The sequence below is a fragment of the Anastrepha obliqua genome, chromosome 4, assembly GCF_027943255.1.
Source record: "Anastrepha obliqua isolate idAnaObli1 chromosome 4, idAnaObli1_1.0, whole genome shotgun sequence".
NCBI lineage: Eukaryota > Metazoa > Arthropoda > Insecta > Diptera > Tephritidae > Anastrepha > Anastrepha obliqua.
The window spans coordinates 90,212,593-90,231,736 of NC_072895.1; the positions used below are offsets into that span (position 1 = coordinate 90,212,593).

The 19,144-nt window shown below is 36.6% G+C and overlaps 1 protein-coding gene across 1 annotated transcript in view; it reads right to left on the reverse strand.

Moving 5' to 3' along the window:
* LOC129244272 (uncharacterized) overlaps positions 1 to 19,013 on the reverse strand; it is a 102,458-nt gene extending 83,445 nt beyond the window's left edge. The window contains exons 1-2 of the mRNA XM_054881888.1: positions 18,559 to 19,013; positions 14,010 to 14,322 (exon numbers count right to left, since the gene is read on the reverse strand). Coding sequence (XP_054737863.1) covers positions 14,010 to 14,322; positions 18,559 to 19,013 — 768 coding nt within the window. The remainder of the gene's footprint in view (positions 1 to 14,009; positions 14,323 to 18,558) is intronic.
* Between the last annotated feature and the right edge of the window lie 131 nt (positions 19,014 to 19,144).

Below are 19,144 nucleotides of genomic sequence, written 5' to 3' on the forward strand. Positions count from 1 at the left end.
ACAACAAAGTCAAAAGAGCAAATAAAAACAAGGTATTTCAAGTGCAAGTTTTTAGTTATATTTTTAGTAGTAATCATCTCTTTTAATTAAATCACTTAATTTTTTTTACTATTGGTTATATTTTTTATGCTAAATTTTTTTCTTTACTATTTTTTAAAAACATATTTAAAACCATATAAATCGAAATTCCAAGACTTTTAACAGCCTGTAAATTCACACCAAATTAACACCATCTTTTATGTCGGTATGTAAACGCTGAATAACTTTGTCATTTAGCAACCCATCGACTTCAACATATGTACATGTTTTCGATACGTAAATTCAGTACAATTCAGCCATGCATCGCTTTACACCGAAATAGTGACGCTTTACTTCGGAAATAGTCATTCTATTGTTCTAACTCAACGCGCATATCGCAAAAAGTATTTTAGGCACCGTCTGATAATACTATTCGTCGTTTGGTGTCGAATTTTTTTGAGTCCGGGACATTAGAAGATCGTCAACATGCCGTTCATCAACGACCAAGACGTTCCAGTGAACTTGTTGAAGCAGTGAGGGTGGGCGTTGCCCAGGAGCCAACAGTGTCGTATCGTCGTCGCGCTCAGCATTTTGGCGTCGGTGTAACCACAACGCGGCGCATTTTAAAGGGTGATTTAAATTTGTTTCCGTATAAAGTGCAATTGACTCAAAGAATATTGCCGACAGACCATTTACGTCGCTTGGAATACAGCCAAACAGTCGCTCAAATGGTTGAAACTGAACCCAATTTTTGGAAGCAAATTTTAATGACTGACGAGGCACATTTTAACCTCTCTGACAGCGTGAATAAACAAAATTGCCGCATTTGGGGAACTGAGAATCCACACGATATCCCTGAAGCGCCATTGCATGACGGGAAAGTAACTTTTTAGGCCGGCATTTGCGCCAAAACCATCCTTGGGCCACATTTTTACCGAGAAAACGAAGCGGTCGATGGAAACCGATACCGATGGATGTTGGCTCATTATGTCTGTCCGCAAACGCGTGGGAAAGGTTTAGACGGTTACTGGTTTCAACAAGACGGTGCGCCATGCCACACTGCGAATGCAACAATTGAATTTCTGCAACGAAAATTCCCGGGACGTCTAGTGTCAAAAAGATCACCTCGTCCCCTTAGTATTAAAATAGCCTATACATTTTTTGATGTTTTGAGAAAATGAATTTCAAACTTTTTGTCGAAAGTAGCTCTCACTCAAATTTCGTTGTGTCTGTAAATATTTCTTATTTTTGACTGACGTTTTGACGCACTTTGTGGAACTAGAATTTGACCAAATTTTGACCACATATAAAATCGACGATGGAGAATCCAAAAATTCAATAAAAAAATAATAGCCTATGAGCACATAGGCTATTGTTATACTAAGGTGACGACCTGATTTAACCCCCCCGGACTTTTTTTAGTGGGGTTATCTGAAAAGTAAGGCTTACGCCAATAAGCCGCAGACTATTGACCAGCTTAAGGCAAACATTCGTGCCGAAATCGACGCTACAAAACCCGAAATGCTTGACAAGGTGATGACAAACGCAGAAAAAAGATCGCTGTTTGTGATTGCTAATAAAGGTGGCCATTTGATTGATATTGTATTCAAAAAATAGTTTTAACAAATTGCAAATAACCAAATCAAACAAAAATACCTCACTTATACAAATCAGTTATTTTTTTTTTTCAAAGTTATTCAAAGTTTTCATACCGACATAAAAGATGGGGCACCTCGTACAAAATTTACAAAAGAAAGAAAAGAAAGCACGAAGTGCGTGCATTCGCTAATCCCCGCCCGGTGTGGCAGTCCAAGCAAATTCGCATGACAACAAAAATATGGATTTTTAACTCCAATGTAAAGGCGGTTCTTCTTCATGCCTGTGAAATATTGTGTCTCTGAGTGGAAATTGAACAAAAGCTTTAAGCATTTACGCGCTGCCTAATGCGCATTCTACAAAATCAGTAAACGGAAATGGAGCTGGATTAGCATTGCCGAAAAGGCGGCACTGAAAGCAGCAAAAAAGCACTGAAATGGAGCAGCGTAGGAGACGCGGACTTAGAGGTACTTGACGACGTCTATGCACCGTCTTTGCACGGGACGAAACCCTAACTTGGCAGCAAGTGAAAACTAAAACCTGGAGGCGTACAGAATGGAAAAATTATACTTTGGCTCTATGCTCCGGTTTTACATACATTACTGAAACGACTCGGATTTATATTCGGCAAGAGACTGCTACTCCATCAGCATTCTCCGTTTATGTATGAATATTTGTGCTACCACAACAATAACAACATCATGATGATGATGATACGATGTTCAGCATTTGCGTTCATGTAAAAGGCTTCCGAGCATGAAAAAAATTTAGCACAAAAAATATTGCAAATATTCTAAAATGATGAAGGGACTTATTCATGTGAGCACAAGTGTATATGCAGTAGAGGGTACATAATTGTTTGAGATTGAATGATATGTTCCGAAGGTCACTCGTCTTCTCGCGTGTAGATGTCAATTCGTTTAGTAAAATTTTCGACGAGATTTATTCCTTTTTATTTTTTTTATTTAATAGGAATAGTTTGGGCACTTTGTCGCTGAATTGTAACTTTCAAATCCTCAGTTGTCGTTGATTTATTCACATAAACTTTTTCTTTGAGATGATCACCCTTAAAATAGTCTAACGGCATTAAATTGAGCAATCTGAGCGAGGAAATTGCTGCAGAATATTTTAAAATTGTACTTCCCGGAAATTTCCTTTGTTCCACCTTTTTGTTGAAACCACAGACCACCAGTACCACCATTTTGTTGAAACCACACATCAACAGTATTTTCGAAGCAAAATCGCTCATTGCAATGCAAAACACCAGACCGCAGTACCCGTTTCCACGACTTCGTTCAGTTATATGTAACCGGAACGATCCGGATTTATAAGTATATACAGCCAAGCACTGTCCCTTTACCACCATTCCCCGTCAATGTATGAATAATGTTTATGCTGCTACAACAACAACAACTATACTATCAGACTCCAATCGTTTCCACGACTTTCAGTTCTGCGTAACCAGAACTACTCGGATTTAAATATGTCGGACCAAGAACTGTCCCTTTAGCAGCATTGCCAGTAAATGTGAAAGCAATGTTTATGCTGTTACAACAACAACAATAACAACACCCAGGATCCAGTAGACGGGGTGGGTCCCCATACGATAGAACAAACTTCTTTTCGCTACCCAGTCTAGTGCACAGATGTCTTGTACCGAGCCAGCCGACTCAAATTGTCGATTGACTGTTTAAGTCACGGATCTGTAAGACGATTGCAAAAGCCAAAAATATTCAAAATTTAGCGAAATTTAAAATTTTCACTGTTACACCATTTGCTTAGTATCGACTAGTTTAATTTTTTTTTACATTATTCGCGTGTGAAATCGAACTTACTTCGGTAAATTGTAGATTTTTTACTTAAAAGCCAAAAAGAAACCACAAATTTAAACACCCCGTATATTATTGGCAGCAGGCATATTGCAAATAGTGAAATAATATCCTCTACAACCTCCGCATGTGCAAAAATAATCGCCACGTGGCAAGCATAGACAAAAGATGTACACCCGCCTGGAAGTTATTTATACTTCTCACACAAGCCGCATACGAAAAAACATGTTGTTTTTCTGCCTTCAAACAAATATGAACTCTTACTTGTGCCTTTGCGCAATTCTTAGGAAAGAATGTTCATTATAAATAATCTCATCATTAATTTATTTACTTGCATCATTGCAAACATATAAGTCGAGCGGCTGCTTTGCAAATAAAGATAATTATTTGGTTTGTGTAATAATATTATGGCATACAGACATGAACATCAAACTCAATTTTCTTCGTGTTGTAAATGTGTATAAGTACATATAGGTGTGCATAATAGAATTCTAGCAGCAAGTAGAATAACAAATTAGCCCAAAGCGCCTACGCCGGCGTACGGGTGGTATGAGTGATGTGGAATTGAGTAAACAATTATCTGGCAGAGAGTATTCAGTGTGTGCGTATGTGTGTGTGTGTGTGTGATTTAAAAGGCGTTCTGAGAAAACAAGTATTAGAAATCAAAGTCAGAGGTGAAACCGAATTCGTGCCTTTTGTTCAAGGTAGGCACGCTCAGCCAACATGCACACCACCTTAAGGGGTTAAGGGTAGTCAGAATTTTCCATTTAACCCCCATTGGAGAAGCTGTGTGGACCTTTCAGAGAAGGAGACAAGGAGTCTGTTGAGCACTTTCTCTACAACTGTCCAGGTTTGGCAGCTAGACGACTAAGATCACTGGGAGTTCCTTTCTTCGACAGCCTGGGGCATTGCGCCAGCCCAAACCCAATCAATCTTCTTCATTATATCAACAGCTCTGGCTGGCTGTAGATATCTGCCTGTTTCACTGGAAAATGTACCTAAAAGGGTCAAATTCTAAGTTAGGTACCAAATAGTTTTTTTTGTTGGAGGTCTCATAATGGAATCAAAGCGGCGCTTCAGTGATACTTGAGGAGTTGCAGACTGGCTCTTCAACTATGTCATCTACCTACCTACCTAAGCCATATATCCCAATGTTACGTTAATTTTTTTGCGCTTTTCTTCGAAAGACACAAAAAATGGGTATTATTTGTCGAGCTGGAGGGTTAAAATGTCCCACAACAATGTTTCGGACATGTCATGTTAAATATAAGAATCACTTAGTTTCTGCCATATGCATCCGCAAGTAGTGGAATTTCGACTCGCAACTCGCCGTTATTTCTTATTCCTTTACTTGAAAATATTACCAGAGCCCTGTAATTTTGGAAAACGATTGATTTTGTAGCACAGTGTAATTACTATTTTTACTTTTTGCCTATTGGACTTTGAGCTTAACACTATATTTTTTTTCTTAGCGTCGTCTCAACTTCAGTTTCTTCGCTCTCCAGAGGAAACTCCTTTGGACTATTTTAAGGAAATTCTCACCGAAATTAGATATATTCATTTGGGAAAAAAGAAATCCATTATTTTCTCGGTAGACGGCTGTAGCTATCGATATCTCGTAAAGTGTCAATCAAACATTTTAAAGTTTAAAGTAGAATTTGCAAAACACGGAGAAGGGTCGACCGGTGAAGGTAAACTCCGGACACAAACCGTGACAACAACGCGCACTACTCCCGCACAAACGCAGCGATTCCAGGACCGCACCAACGGCACAAATTACCGCAAGGCAATATTAATAAATCCGACGCCGGAATGGTTAGCAATTTATAGTGCGCACAAGCGCTAGCCAGGAAACGAAAATAAGCGCCAAAAAGTAGGCACCAAAAAAACCCCAAAAACATTGGGACCAAATCACGGCACCAAGGAAATATAACGCCAAAAAGTAGGCACCAAAAATATATTTCCTACAAGTTTGCACCAACATACAAGCGCCAAAAAGTAGGCAGTGTTATTTCTCACTAGAAATTAGCAACCACTAGAAAAACTCAGGAAAAATAGCCTAAAGTGTATCTAAGATATATATAAGCTACAGCTCTCTCTCTCTCCTTTTCCTCTACGTTATATCGTTTTTCTCTCTCGCGGAACGAAAATGCCCATTAAGTCTATTAAATTTTGATAACTAATTTCAAGTAGCTCAAAAATCATGTCGATTTTTTTAAATTTTCTTCTTTTCTTTTTGCTCCCGCTCGGTGCATTTTCTTCAGATAAAAAAATTTCGATCATTCGGTATATGGATAAAAAGGCAATGACTGCCAGCAAATCAAAAACAAATCTTTAAAAATTACCTTATTTTTTAAGCCTCTTCATTCAAAATTCAACCGACTAAAGACTGTACCCAGCACATTAATATATTTTTTGTTTCTTCTCGTAATTTGCGGGAAGTTTACTTCCATTCGAAAAAAACTTCTGCTGAGACTAATGGGATGCTTTTAAATGCTTAAGGTTAGCCTGTCGTCTTTTTTATTGGCGCGAATTTAACCGAATTTAACAAAATGCGCCACTTGTTTTTTTTCGTGCTAACCTGTGCCAAATTGGCACACCAAATGGAGCCAAGTCCTGGTCCATCCGATCTTTCTAACACAAAGAAGACCTCCCTTTTCCTCTCCTACCATCAGCTATTGTCGAATTGAATACTCTTAGAGCCGGAGCATTTGTATCCAATCGGACGACATAAACTCTCGAGCTGAGCTGCTGCATCTTTATTCGCTCCACTATGTCCATGTCGCCTTAAATCCCATACAGCTCATTGCTCTATCGCCTGCGAATCTTACGGTCGTCAGCGTGCAAAGGTCCTAAAATCTTCCGCAGAATCTTTCTCTCAAACACACCAAGTGACGCCGCATCGGATGTTGTCTTCGTTGAAGCGCCATACAATAGGTCGGGTCTGATGAGAGCATCATAAAGTGTTATTTTTGTTCGTCGAGAGAGACTTTACTACTCAACTGCCTACTTAGTCCATGGCAAGAGAAATTCTCCGTTGCATTGCAAGGCTGTCATAGTTATCGGTGTTAAAGCTGGTTCCTAGATAAACATCTAAATAAAAGTCTCTTACTACTTTCAAATCATAATTGTCAACAGTGACGTGGGTGCCGAAACGCGAGTGTGCCGACTGTTTGTTATGCTGACAAGAGGAATTTCAACTTGTCCTCTTTCACCATCAGACTCACTCGCCTTGCTTCTTTATACGGCTTAGAAAAGACAGAACTAACAGCGAGCTTGCAAAATATGAGATAAAACGCTAAGGCTATGCCAAGACCGCTGGATTAACGAAACACGCGGTAGATGGAGGGCTAGGCTTATTAAAGACGTCCCCACATGAAACAGCAGGAAGTACGGTGGAGTCAATTTTTAAACAACCAAAATGCTTTCGGGGAACGGGTATTTGCAGAAATACATGTTCAAAATAGGGAAATGCGAACATTGGGAACAAAAACGTCGAACGCTGGAGAATGCAGTCGGTCACGTAACCACTGAAAATATAATCAACAAGTTGCTAAGTAGCGAGGATTCGTGGGAGATCGTCAGTGGTTTCGCGGAAAGAATTCTCCGGATAAAAAAGCGGGACTTGGACGCAGGCACCTAGGTATAGACCTTTGAGATGAGTAAGGTGGAACGCCACTCTGAAGGAATACAAAAGCGGTTCCAGGCTACAAAGGAGGGGGAGTTTTTAGTCTCCGGACATACCATTGCTGCGAAGGCAGCTATGATGATGCATTAGGCAATTTCCACCCCCTTACCCCTTACCCGCAAAACAAAAAAAAAACAAAAAAAAAAACAGCGCACTTGCTAAGGCCGATGCTGCCAATATCATCGGCATATACCCACAATTGTACGTTCCTGTAATAGATTGTGCCCGAGCGATTAAGTTCTGCGACTCCCGCAATCTTTTCAAGCATCCGGTTAAAATGTTTCTAGAAATGCAAAGCGGTGGCACACAGAAAATTATCAAGCATACACAATTCTAGGGACTACTCGATGAAGACTCGTGCAAAAAAGTAATTCACAGAAACATTGGCTGTTGCTCAAAAATATATTTTAAAACGTCTTAAAGCCATGAAAACTATGCAAAACCAAGGACAATGGATATCGTCCGGGTTAAAGGTAGTAGATTTCAAAAATCAGTTCTCTACTAAGAACTACTTCAAAGTCATATGTAAATTCAAAGACATATCTAACAGATGATAAAATATTCAAACACTAAAGCAATACGAAGCGCTGAACATTACAGAAAACACCCGGATGACGACCAAACGCAACCGTCGATTTTACGTTACCAGAACGACCCGGATTTATATCCGTCCAAGGACGGTCACTCCAGCAACATTCTCCATGCATGTATGAGAAATGTTTATGCTAATGTAACGACAACAGCGACCCACCAGAATGTCTACAGCACCAAGTTTCTGCTCTGCTTTTGATGGAATCCACTCGGTGTAATGTAACTGATGAGCTATTAAAATCATGTGAAGCTATCAAAATGAGCCGGTTTTTGAATGACATTCATGGGTTTGAGTAGAGCACTGAAGTAAAAATGGGTGCAGTGTTAAAAAGGAAGGGACAAAGTTATGTCCCAAAATGATAACGCTCGACCTCATTTAAAAAAAGGGGCGAAGACATGCTTAGAAGCACTAAAATGGGCGTTCTTCCCTTGTACGCCATACTCTCAAGACGTCGCACCTTATGAATATCATTCGCTCCAATAAATAACACATGCGCTGACTCAATATTCATCATCATAGAGGGAAGACAAAAATGTATTAATGCATGAATCACTTCAAAAGGTGAGGAGGTCTTTCGTTGTGAAATTCGTGAGCTAACTGGAAGATGGTTGGGAACAACAAACAGCATTTCGAAACGTAAATGTGTAATATTTTTTTTTAATAACGCTTAAATTTCAGATGTGCATCAACACTTAATTTTATTCTCTTTTTTTATAGAAAAAATATCACTGCAACAATTTCTTTTGGAACTTCTTTAAGCGTCACGTTTTTCGCCATTTTTACGACTTACTTCTTCCTTGCACGCACATAATTTGACTGTTTTCCTATCTTATTCGTGCATGTTTGAAAAAAAAAACTATTCCAAAGCAAATGTAAGCAAAACTCTTTGCACGTGGGCGGTTTTAGCTACCCACCCGCACACATTCATATTCTTTCGTATACTTTCTCCATTTCTCCATTTTTCATATTTTCTGTAATCCACCGAATATTTTCGCTGACATTTGACTTTCAACGCATTGCCAAAATATATATCATATCTTGAAGAAAAAACAAATCTTCCTCTATTGGCATTGTAAACAACTGTGAGTGAATTTATGCGTGAGTGGTTGCTGAAAATGGATGTGCACACTGCAATGATTGCCGTGCCATAGTCTCAGCACTCGGTATTTCGAAAATTTGAAACATTTATGCGCATTTAGGGAGCTTTCGTGAGTGGAAGTTAAGGAAACAACTCAGCAAATAAAAATAAAAAAAAATCTGAACATATGAAGACATAAGGAAAAGAAATGTATAAGCAATGTGAAAAGTAGTATCTTTAAAGTGCAGTGTGTTATTTTATCAATGTAATATATGTACAAGTATGTGGCGACGCTTCAATTGATTTACAAAAGAAGCGTAAAATACGAGCACGACTCGCTAGAACAGTTTTTTGCCCTGATACGCTGTAAGTAATTGAATATAACTTAAAGAGTTATGAAAATTCCAGACGTTAGTGAGCATAGTCTCGAATATTAATAAAAAAATAAGAAAACAATCAAAATAAGGAAAATAAGAAAGGTTTTTTTTTTAAATCTTGAAAAAGTAAAATTTGTTCTGCTTTGAAATAAAATTTGAGCGTTAGCGAATATTACTGAAAAAATTAAAAAAAAAAATCAAAACGAGGAAAAATTTTTTTTTTTTCTAATCTTGAAAAAATAAAAAAAAGGAAAATATTTTTTTTTTAATTTGAGCAATTTTTTTTTTAATTCTGAATAAAAGAAAAAATTTAAAATTTTGAACAAGAAAAACTTTTTTTTTAGTTTTGAAAGAAAAAAAATTTTTTTTTTAACTTTTTTTTTTGTTTTAAACTTTAGACAAAAAAATTTTTTTCTTATAATAACAAAGATAATACTAATATAATAATAAAGACAAAAATAAATTTTGAAGAAGAAAAACTGTTTTTGTTTTTGTTTTAATTTTGAACAAAAAAAAATTTTTTTTAAGTTCTGAAAAACAAATTTTGTTTAGTTTCTTGAGACAAACAACATTTATTTTGAAAGGAAAAGTTACAAAGTTTTTTGTTAAAGATTAAATACAAATTAAAAAAAAAAAAATTTTCAAATTTAAAAAAAAAATTCTTTCGTTATTTCTTTTTTTTATTTTTTTTGGTTTGTTTCAAATTTTTAAGAAAACTTTTGTTTTAATTTTTAATAAAACAAACTTTGTAACTTTTCCATACAATATGAATTGCGTTTTTTCTCAAACAAAATTCATGAAAATGTTAAAAAGAGCCGAAGATATTTCACTTTATAAAACTAAAAATTACTTAACAAATTCTGTTTCTGTTTCGAAACAATTTTTTGAACAAATTTTTTTTTTAACTTTGAACAAAGATTTTTTTTTTTATTTTGAACAAAAAATTTTTTTTGAAATTTCAAACAACCAAAAAATTTTTTTTGAACAAAAATTTTTTTTTTAATTTTTTTGCAAAAAAACACAACATAAATTTTGTAAGGAAAAGTCACAAAGTTGTTTTTTTAAAGATTAATGCAAAATTTAATGCAAAATTTAAAAAAATTTTTGTTTTTTATTCAAAATTGAAAAAAAAGTTGTTTTTGCTCAAAATTTACAACATTTTTCTTTTGTTATTTCTTTTTTTTAATTTTTTATTTTTATTTAAAATTTTTAACAAAAAATTTTTTTTTTTCAAAATTAAAAAAAATGTTGTTTTTGCTCAAAATTTACAACATTTTTCATTTGTTATTTCTTCTTTTTAATTTTTTATTTTTTTTTTAAATTTTTAACAAAGCACAATTTTTTTTTTTAATTTTTAACAAAATAACTTTGTAACTTTTCCATACAATATGAATTGTTTTTTTTTTCTCAAGCAAAATTAAAACACAAAATTCATGAAAATGTTAAAAAGAAGCATATATTTTTCACTTTGAGAAACTCAACATTACTAAATTTATTTCCAACTTTTTTCAGTTTACTTCTATTTATTTGATGCAGACCGATGTACATAGTAATGAAAGGGACAAGCAATGGGGCGCGTAAAAAGCAAAATAAAGACTTCCATCATTTAAATTCTCTTTTTTCGTTTATTTAATAAAAAAGTAATTCAAAAACAAAACTGGATGTTTAATATTGCGCCACCTGTTATCAACCCCACAATACACCTTGAAAATATGCGACATAGTCCAAAGTAACTGGATGACTTAAAATGGCACCACCTTTTATATGGCATCGTCAAGAAAAACTGCAATGTGAAGTTATTCATTTGCTCAACGTTCCTTGCCAAACTGTTTACGAAGGAATTTAGCAGCTCAATTAACTAGGTCTTAAAGCTGGTCATACGGAACCTAGACAACAAGCCGCTGTTCACCCACCAAGGAACCACCAGATAAACAAAACGAGAGTCCAGCGAAACTCGAGGATTTTAATGAGAAAAATGTTAACCCTCCGTTGGACACCTTATTTAAAATCTTCAGTTGGGCACCCGAGTCTATCCGTTTTTCGTCCTGTTCGAGGATCCTTTTTAAAAGGTTATATCCATAAATCGATAGAGAATTAAATTTTAGGAAGCTACCGGGAAGCTCAAGTCGTTAGCTATAATAGAAATATGTTAAATTCACGTCCAAGGTGAAAAAAATCTGGCCAGAAACGGAGGGTTTAAGTATTTGTTTTTGTCGTTGTTGTTGTTGTTGCTGTAGCAGTCCATCAAAACCTGCCAGTAAGCTGTAGTCACCACTCATAATCGCCTATCTCATCCAACGGTAGACCCAGAAAACATGCTGTTTCGACCGGTTGGGTCCCAAGGGAGAGGGATGTTAGGTGAGAGTGGGAGTGGGAGTGGGAGTGTGGGAGAACTAGCCCTGTATAGAGCGCTGAACCTCAAATAGCTAAGGCGTTAAATAACGGCTAGTTTGAAGTCGATTTTTGTTGATAATAATTAAAGTGTTAAATGTCCGTCGATTTTTGTTGCTCGAAGAAACAAATATTTTCTCAGCAACTTAGCTGTTAACCTGCAAACCTGCAAATAAAAACACTAAAAAGCGAAGTTGTAGTAGTAATTTCAACTCCCCATAAATTTAAAATTAATTATATAATATTAATCAATTTTTCATGAACGGCGTACGAGCACTCCTAACCCCCAGTTATTATACGACCGGCTATCTGAACCCTTGGCGATAAACACAATTCTTCACTACGAACTTATCTGCAAACAAATTTATTGCCACTGTCAACTATAAAACTTTTTATCTCGCTCTGCTCCTTTCTCACAATTCCATCTACTTTTGTGGCCATCTCTACCGCTCACCGCACGTGTACCGTTTTCCCCTTCAATAAAATTTAATTTTAAATTCACTTGTCTTGCATGCCACTGTAATTCCGGATGATAAAAAATGTGCGCTGCCAACGAAATACAAGTATGCATATGTATGTGTGTATGTGCATACATACATGAGTAAGTATGTCCATTCTAGGAAACAAAATATTTATGTTCTTGCATGCGACGAGCCAACAAGAACAACAGTAACAAATACATGCTTGGCATCGCTTAAACTTTGGTATTTCCAACATAGCTGGCGGCTTGCGCTGACATTCCATCCTTTGCTGTTTACTCTCAGTCGCATACTCGTATTTTGCTATGTTAATAGCTGCATTGGTGCACTGAGTTAGCCGTGCCGAAATATGCCGGAAAAGTGCAGATAATTTTTGGCAAAAACCATGGGGGGATTAAGGCTTAAAGCGGAAAAAGTTCTTGCATTTAAAAACAAAAAAAACAAAGTTCCATGAATTAAAATATTAAAGCTGGATTAAGTAAATGTTGAGCTTTTGGAAATGTATACAAGCTCGTGTGCTGTTGAGGATGATGAAATGCTATGCATATACGTATATGTATGTTGTTGCTATATTCATCAAGGAGCTCCTAATAAGGAATACCGTAATTTAAACTTTTAACTGAATTTTGTATTATATTAAACCTTCTCAGCGTTCTAATTACATGCCAAAGAAGTATTAACTCATGTTGAATTAGCCTTATTTTCATAACCGAGCACTCAAGTGGGCGAGGGTATTACAACTTAGTTCACTAACATAACGGTTATTTGTAGCAACTTGGAGGAATTGAGATAAATAATGAACTTAGATATATAAATATTAGGCCGGGTCGATTTGTGGGGAGGCAAAAAAATCGCCCATTGCTCTGTGAAAATCATATTCTAGGGATCAAAATAAGAAACTTTACCGAAGGAACCATACCTCTAAAACGAATTCTGATGTCCCCCAATTTGGGTTGAACTTTTTAGTTTCTTTTCTATAACTCACTTAAATTAATTTTTTCATTTACATATGTTCTGACTAAATAAATTTCTTAAGAGAAAAAAAGATATTATTATAAATAAATAAAAATAAAGAAAAAACATAGCCATTTAGCTGATTTTTTCATGTAAAGGCCAAAAATGGTGATATTTTGAAATTGGGGGACATCAGAATTCGTTCCTTCGGCAAAGTTTCTTATTTTGATCCCTAGAATACGATTCTCACATAGCAATGAGCGATTTTTAAATCGACCCGCCCTAATAAATATGCATATGAAAATGTCTACAATGACGAGAGGAATACACTTAACTTTACACATCTGCTGTTGATGTTGTAGTGGTTTAGTCACCGATTGTCATCGTCTAACTCATATAACGGTAGGCCCAGGAAACGGGCTATTCCGACGGGTTGTGGCCAGAGGAAGAGGGGTGCTAGGTGAGTGGATTTCAGAGGGCATATGAATAGGTGGTTAGTGCTCGTATTGGGCCACTGATTGGATAAGTAGAAGTTTAACCGACTACAATATTCAGACCATAATGGAGCCAAAGTTACGCGGAAGCTGAAGCTCTCCGTCTTCAAGAGATGGTGGTTGATCTTAGGAATCTCGTAAGAGTCTCCTGATGCATGTCCTTTAACATCTGGCTATATACGTCCGGTACAATAATTGCAGTTGTGTTTTGTCGTGGATCTCATCAATGTAGTTCTCGCCTGGAAAATGGCTCAGGTTCTAGCAAATGTCTGTAGGGGTGATTCCTGCGGTAACACGCAAGCAAGAATTGATTGCTGAACACTTTACTGTGCTCCTTAAACGGGAGCATGGAAGACTCGTTGTCAAGGTGTTGTAGGGGGGTCATCAGGAGCCATTCCGTAGCTGTCCTGGTTACAGTATTTCGACATGTCTCGAACTTTGTTTACTACGTATCACTGGTGCCAGGCGATGAGACGGGCGTAGCATACCATAATTCGGAAGCGAACGGCCCACTGATTTAAATGTGACCAGCAACATTTCTTTGTCTTTGGCCCAAGTGTTGTCGGCTGGTGATTCGAGGGCCTTGTTGTGGATCGTAGTGGCAATTGCGCTTGTATGCGCTAAGCAGTAGAGCAAACTATCGAAGGTGACATCCAGAACTTTGGGATTGTTAACGGTCTGCATTAGTGTGTCATCGACCTTCACCTTTAAATGCAGTTTGACCTCCTTCGTCCAGGTGGCAATGAGAAACGCCGTGGATTTAGTGGGGGACAGCTGAATATTCCTCGCAGTAAAAAGCAAGAAAGACTGGCGAAATAAACGTTCACTGAGAAGTTTAAAAGCAAGGGTGAAAGGACACAACTCTGCGGCACACTTTCCTTTGTCCTCTTCTGCTTTGAGCTGTGGTCTCGAGAGATGACGGTCGATTGCGAGCAGTGCAAAGAGTTCGCTGACCACAACTTCAGTCCCGACGGTTGAATGTCATTTAGTAGCGTGGAATGGCTGACTGCATCGAAAGCCTTCGAAGAGTTTAACGCTACCAAGACAGTCTTCTTGCAGGTGCGGTTTTGGTTAAGCGCACGGTTATTCTGAGTGCTGTGCTGGTACTGTGCCCTGTTATTGTGTAGCTGGGGGACTGATTTTTGAGTACGAGTAACAGAGCCTTATGGGTGTTCACTATTGAGGAAAGGAGAGTTAACTGACGTTAAGACCCACCTTGGTTGGCGGGTTTCCGAGATTTGAATAGTGGGACCACTCGCCCAGCTTTCCACTTGTAAGTAATTATGAGAGTGGACAAGAACAGTTGAGTACCCATGTGAGGCAGTCAACTAGCTTTGGTACACTGTAATAAAAGTTCTGTAGTCTGTCTGTAGGCAGTACACAAAGGATTAGGAACTACGACTTTGCCCCGACTTTGGCAATTTACTGCAAGTCAAGACAAACATGTGTAAGCGGGGGGTGAGATTCAGTGCGCTAGATAGGGCTACTTTACTAAGGCGGCAACCTTTGGTCGAGAAAAACGTCCGAGTCATTCCGGTACGTGGATTCGGCTGCCATGGGAATGCAGAATTCAAAATTTGGTTTGCCCATTATTTCGGTATTGAACTCGAAATTAATTCGACTTATTTAGTTTGCTTTTCTGCAATGATTCGTGTGAAAGAAAAATACTAATAAATTTTGTATCCATACCCATGGGTAATATTTTATCAAAAAATAAGCAAAAGGCAAATAGGTTTAAAATTTGCTTTTTTTAATTATTTTAAGTGTTTTCATATTAAATATTAAATATTTTTTCAAATATTTTTAGCTCTGCGACTATTAAGCGTTTTTAAAATTAGATAAGAAAATATTTTATTTTTGTCTAAAAATAAAAAAAAGTGCGTGTAGCGTATTACACAAAACAGAAGTGAAACTCTCAACGCAGACAAAGAAAGAGGGAGAGACTCGAGAGAGAATGAGAGAGAGAGAGAGAAAGAATATATATCTAAATAAATTCACAACATTTGCAGAGAATACAAATAGACAAAATTTACAAAAAACGGAGAAGGGTCGACCGGTGTAGGTAAGCGCCGGACACAAAACGTGGCAACAACGAGCATTACTCTGAGCGTTTATCACCCGCACAAACGCAGCGATTCCAGGACCGCAGCAACGGGACAAATTACCGCAAGGCAATACCAATAAATACGACGCCGAAATGGATAGAACTTTATAGTACACACAAGCAGCAGCCATGAAACGGAAATAAGCGCCAAAAAGTAGGCACCAAAAAAACGCCAAAAAAATTGGGGCCAAAAAACGCCGCAAACAGTAGGCACCAAAAATATATTTCGTACAAGTTTGCACCAACAAACAAGCGCCAAAAGGTAAGCAGTGTTATTTCTCACTAGAAACTAGCAACCATAAGGAAAACCCCAGGAAAAATAGACTAAAGTGTATCTAAGATATATATAGGGTATAGCTCTCTCTCTCCTTTTCCTCTACGTCATATCGTTTATCTCTCTCGCCGAACGAAAATGCCCAAAACGTTGCATGGCCTTGAAATTTTAATCTCCATTCTTGCTCGTCCATCGACGCCTAAGAAGTTTCACTTCAAAAATGTTTTTTGTTTAATACTTAATAGATTTGTCCTGGTTTTAAAACATTTCATGCGCGTATTATTATTTCTTAAAATTTCACCAAAATTATGAGGGCATTAATAGCCTTCGAGAGCCATATCTCCCTTTAGTGACGCCACACACAGCGATTTCCACTTATTTATTTCTGAAGCATGTCCCAAGATATTTGCACAAAATCGAGTCATTACCGAGATTTTGTTACTTTCTGTTGAATTTTCTTTATCATTTCCATGGCCAAGCAAAGCCATTTTAAACGCTTTTGAAATGAGCAGGTTGTAAATATATTTTCAAAGAAACCTATTCTTAGAATTCACTGTTCTTCCATATTCTTGTACAGCAGCTTACTGAATGTAAGAATAGTTTTTAATAAAAACAAACACAAATAATCCTCCATTATTTGTTCTGTCAGCCACTTATTACTGCTTCTTTCTTCTTCTTGGAATTTAATAAAGAAAATATTAAAAATATTATGAGCTGCTAAAGAATTTTGAGCAGCCAACTGCTGTGCAATGAAAAAGTCACAAAAGAGTTCGCATACCATTCACTATCTCAAAGGAAATGTGTCCTTTACGTTTTGTTTTTCTGTGTTTTTTTGCGCAAAATCACACCATGATTTCGCATTAAAGGACCAATCAATTGTGCATGACTTGAGACATATCGGTATTCAAGCCAAAAGTTTGCTGACATTTACCCAAAGATTGTAAAACCCGCAGCAAGTACAGCAAAACGACAAAACGACTGGAGTGCCCGCTATGCATAGCAAAAACTTCTAATCATTCCAACACAAAGCGACGAAACTACATTGAGCTCGTGCAGGCTGGCAGAGAGAGAGAAGCAAGAGGAGGCGGAGAGAGAGAAGCAAGTGGCAAGAAGTAATTGGCCTAAAGAAAGAAATGAGAGAGAGTATTTAGCTAAAAGAAATGCGGGTGGCAGACACAAATGGGAGGACATACTTGGCACTTATTTGATTGTAAAAATCGAGATAAAATGGAGGAACGCACGGGATTGAAAATAAAATAAAGTAGAAAATGCAGACAAAAAAGAAAGAACTTCAAGTAGCTATTGAAACTGAAAAATGTTCGGCCAGACATACCGTCGATAGTTCTGCTGTAAGTGAAAACTCTCAGTTATATGCGAATACGAGGGGTGATCAAACAGTTCACTTTCCACGCAGGTTGCAGATGAGATGGCACTTAAGTTGAGTGAGTTAATATTATATAATTGGTATAGCTATTTTTTCTTTTATTTTCGGTTTTGTATATTCAAGTTGTTGTTAAATTTATTCTTAACCTCAATATTGTGTCTTAACTATGACTGGTCGTTGAGTCACAATAACATAAAGAGATTGAAAGGCAGTTCTGGACTCGTTCCCACGGCCGCCGGTTCTTCTTTAACGGAACGACCAGAATGCATAGCCGGCCATGGACTGTCACTCTATGTAAGAGGAATGCTTATGCTGCTACAACAACAACAACAACAACAACAACAACAATACCATTGGATCAGACTACGTTGCGCAATTTCAAAAATGGCCGCAATTATGAACAGAGCTAAATGAATGGAGGACAAGATTTCAGTTCCAATGGGATACCTGCGCGATTCCATGTCAAATGCTTTGAAGTAAAGCGAACAAGTTTAAAAAAACTAATAATTTTGAGAAATATTCGTTAGAAATTTTTGAGAAATATTTTCTGTTTAATTTTTTTTGTTAGATTTTTTTTAAGATTTTCAGATGTGTTATAAACTTTCGGCAATTTTTTTTTGTTGTGGAATGTTTGAAAAACATATATAAAATATAAATATTTAATGTTGATTAAAAAAGTACTTTTGTTTGTAAAAAATTTTAAAGGAGTTTTTTTTAATCATTTTCGTTAAAAATTTTTTTTTAATTTTGTTTGTTAAAAATTTTTGGGGAACATTTCTTTACTTTTGTTTGTTTAAACATTTTAAAGAATTGATCTTTTTTGTTAAAATTTTTGGGATATATTTTCTATTGAATTTTGTTTGTTAGAAACTATATATTTTTAAGATTCTAAGATTTGTTATTTATAAATTCTTGGGTATTTTTTTTGTAATTTTTTAAAAACATATATAAAATATACAGCTGTCCACAAAATAATAGGAGTGCCGACATGAAAAATGTTCAAAGTTCATTTTTTTAGAATAAAATGGTTTTATTTCAAAACTTTTAGCGTAACATTAATCACGTGAGCTATATACATCTATTCGTAGTTAAAACATTTCAATTAAACGTATACATAAACTTAAAATTTAATTCAGGTAAAGATATATAAAAAATTGCTTCCACATAAAAATAGGAGTTATTTGTATAATACTTAGTTTCTCTAAACTTTTAACACTAAATGGTCTTAAAGCTCTTCAAAACTATTTAAAGACATTAATACTTCGTAGTATATCCTCGATTTATTAACACTGCTTCGCACGTTCGTGGCATTGAGTCGATGAGATCCTGAAAACGCTTAATTGGGATTCCTTCCCATGCCTCTTTTACCACCTTCCGTAAATCTTTCGAATTGGTGGGTTTTTGTTGATCAACACATTTTTTAATATCGGTCCATAGATTTTCTATTAGGTTGAGGTCGGGAGACTGAGCAGGCCAGCGCATAAGCTCAATCCCATTGATTCTGAACCATTCTTTCGCTGACTTACTCGTGTGCTTAGGATCATTATCCTGTTGAAATATCCATTTTAGTGGCATATTCCATGTGGCATGGGGTATCATAAATTCTTCTAATATCCTCACATAAACCTTTTGATCCATAATGCCTTCGATTAAATATATTGGACCTACGGCGCCATACGAAAAACTACCCCATACCATGACCTTAGCGCCACCATGCTTCACTGTTTTTGTTGTGAATCGAGGATTATATTCCATATTGGGTGGGCGTCGAACATACTTTCTGGAGCCTGAACTGCCAAACAACTCGATTTTACTTTAATCTGACCACAAAATATTTCGCCATTTACTAGCCGGCCAAGATTTATGCTCCTGTGCAAACTCTATAC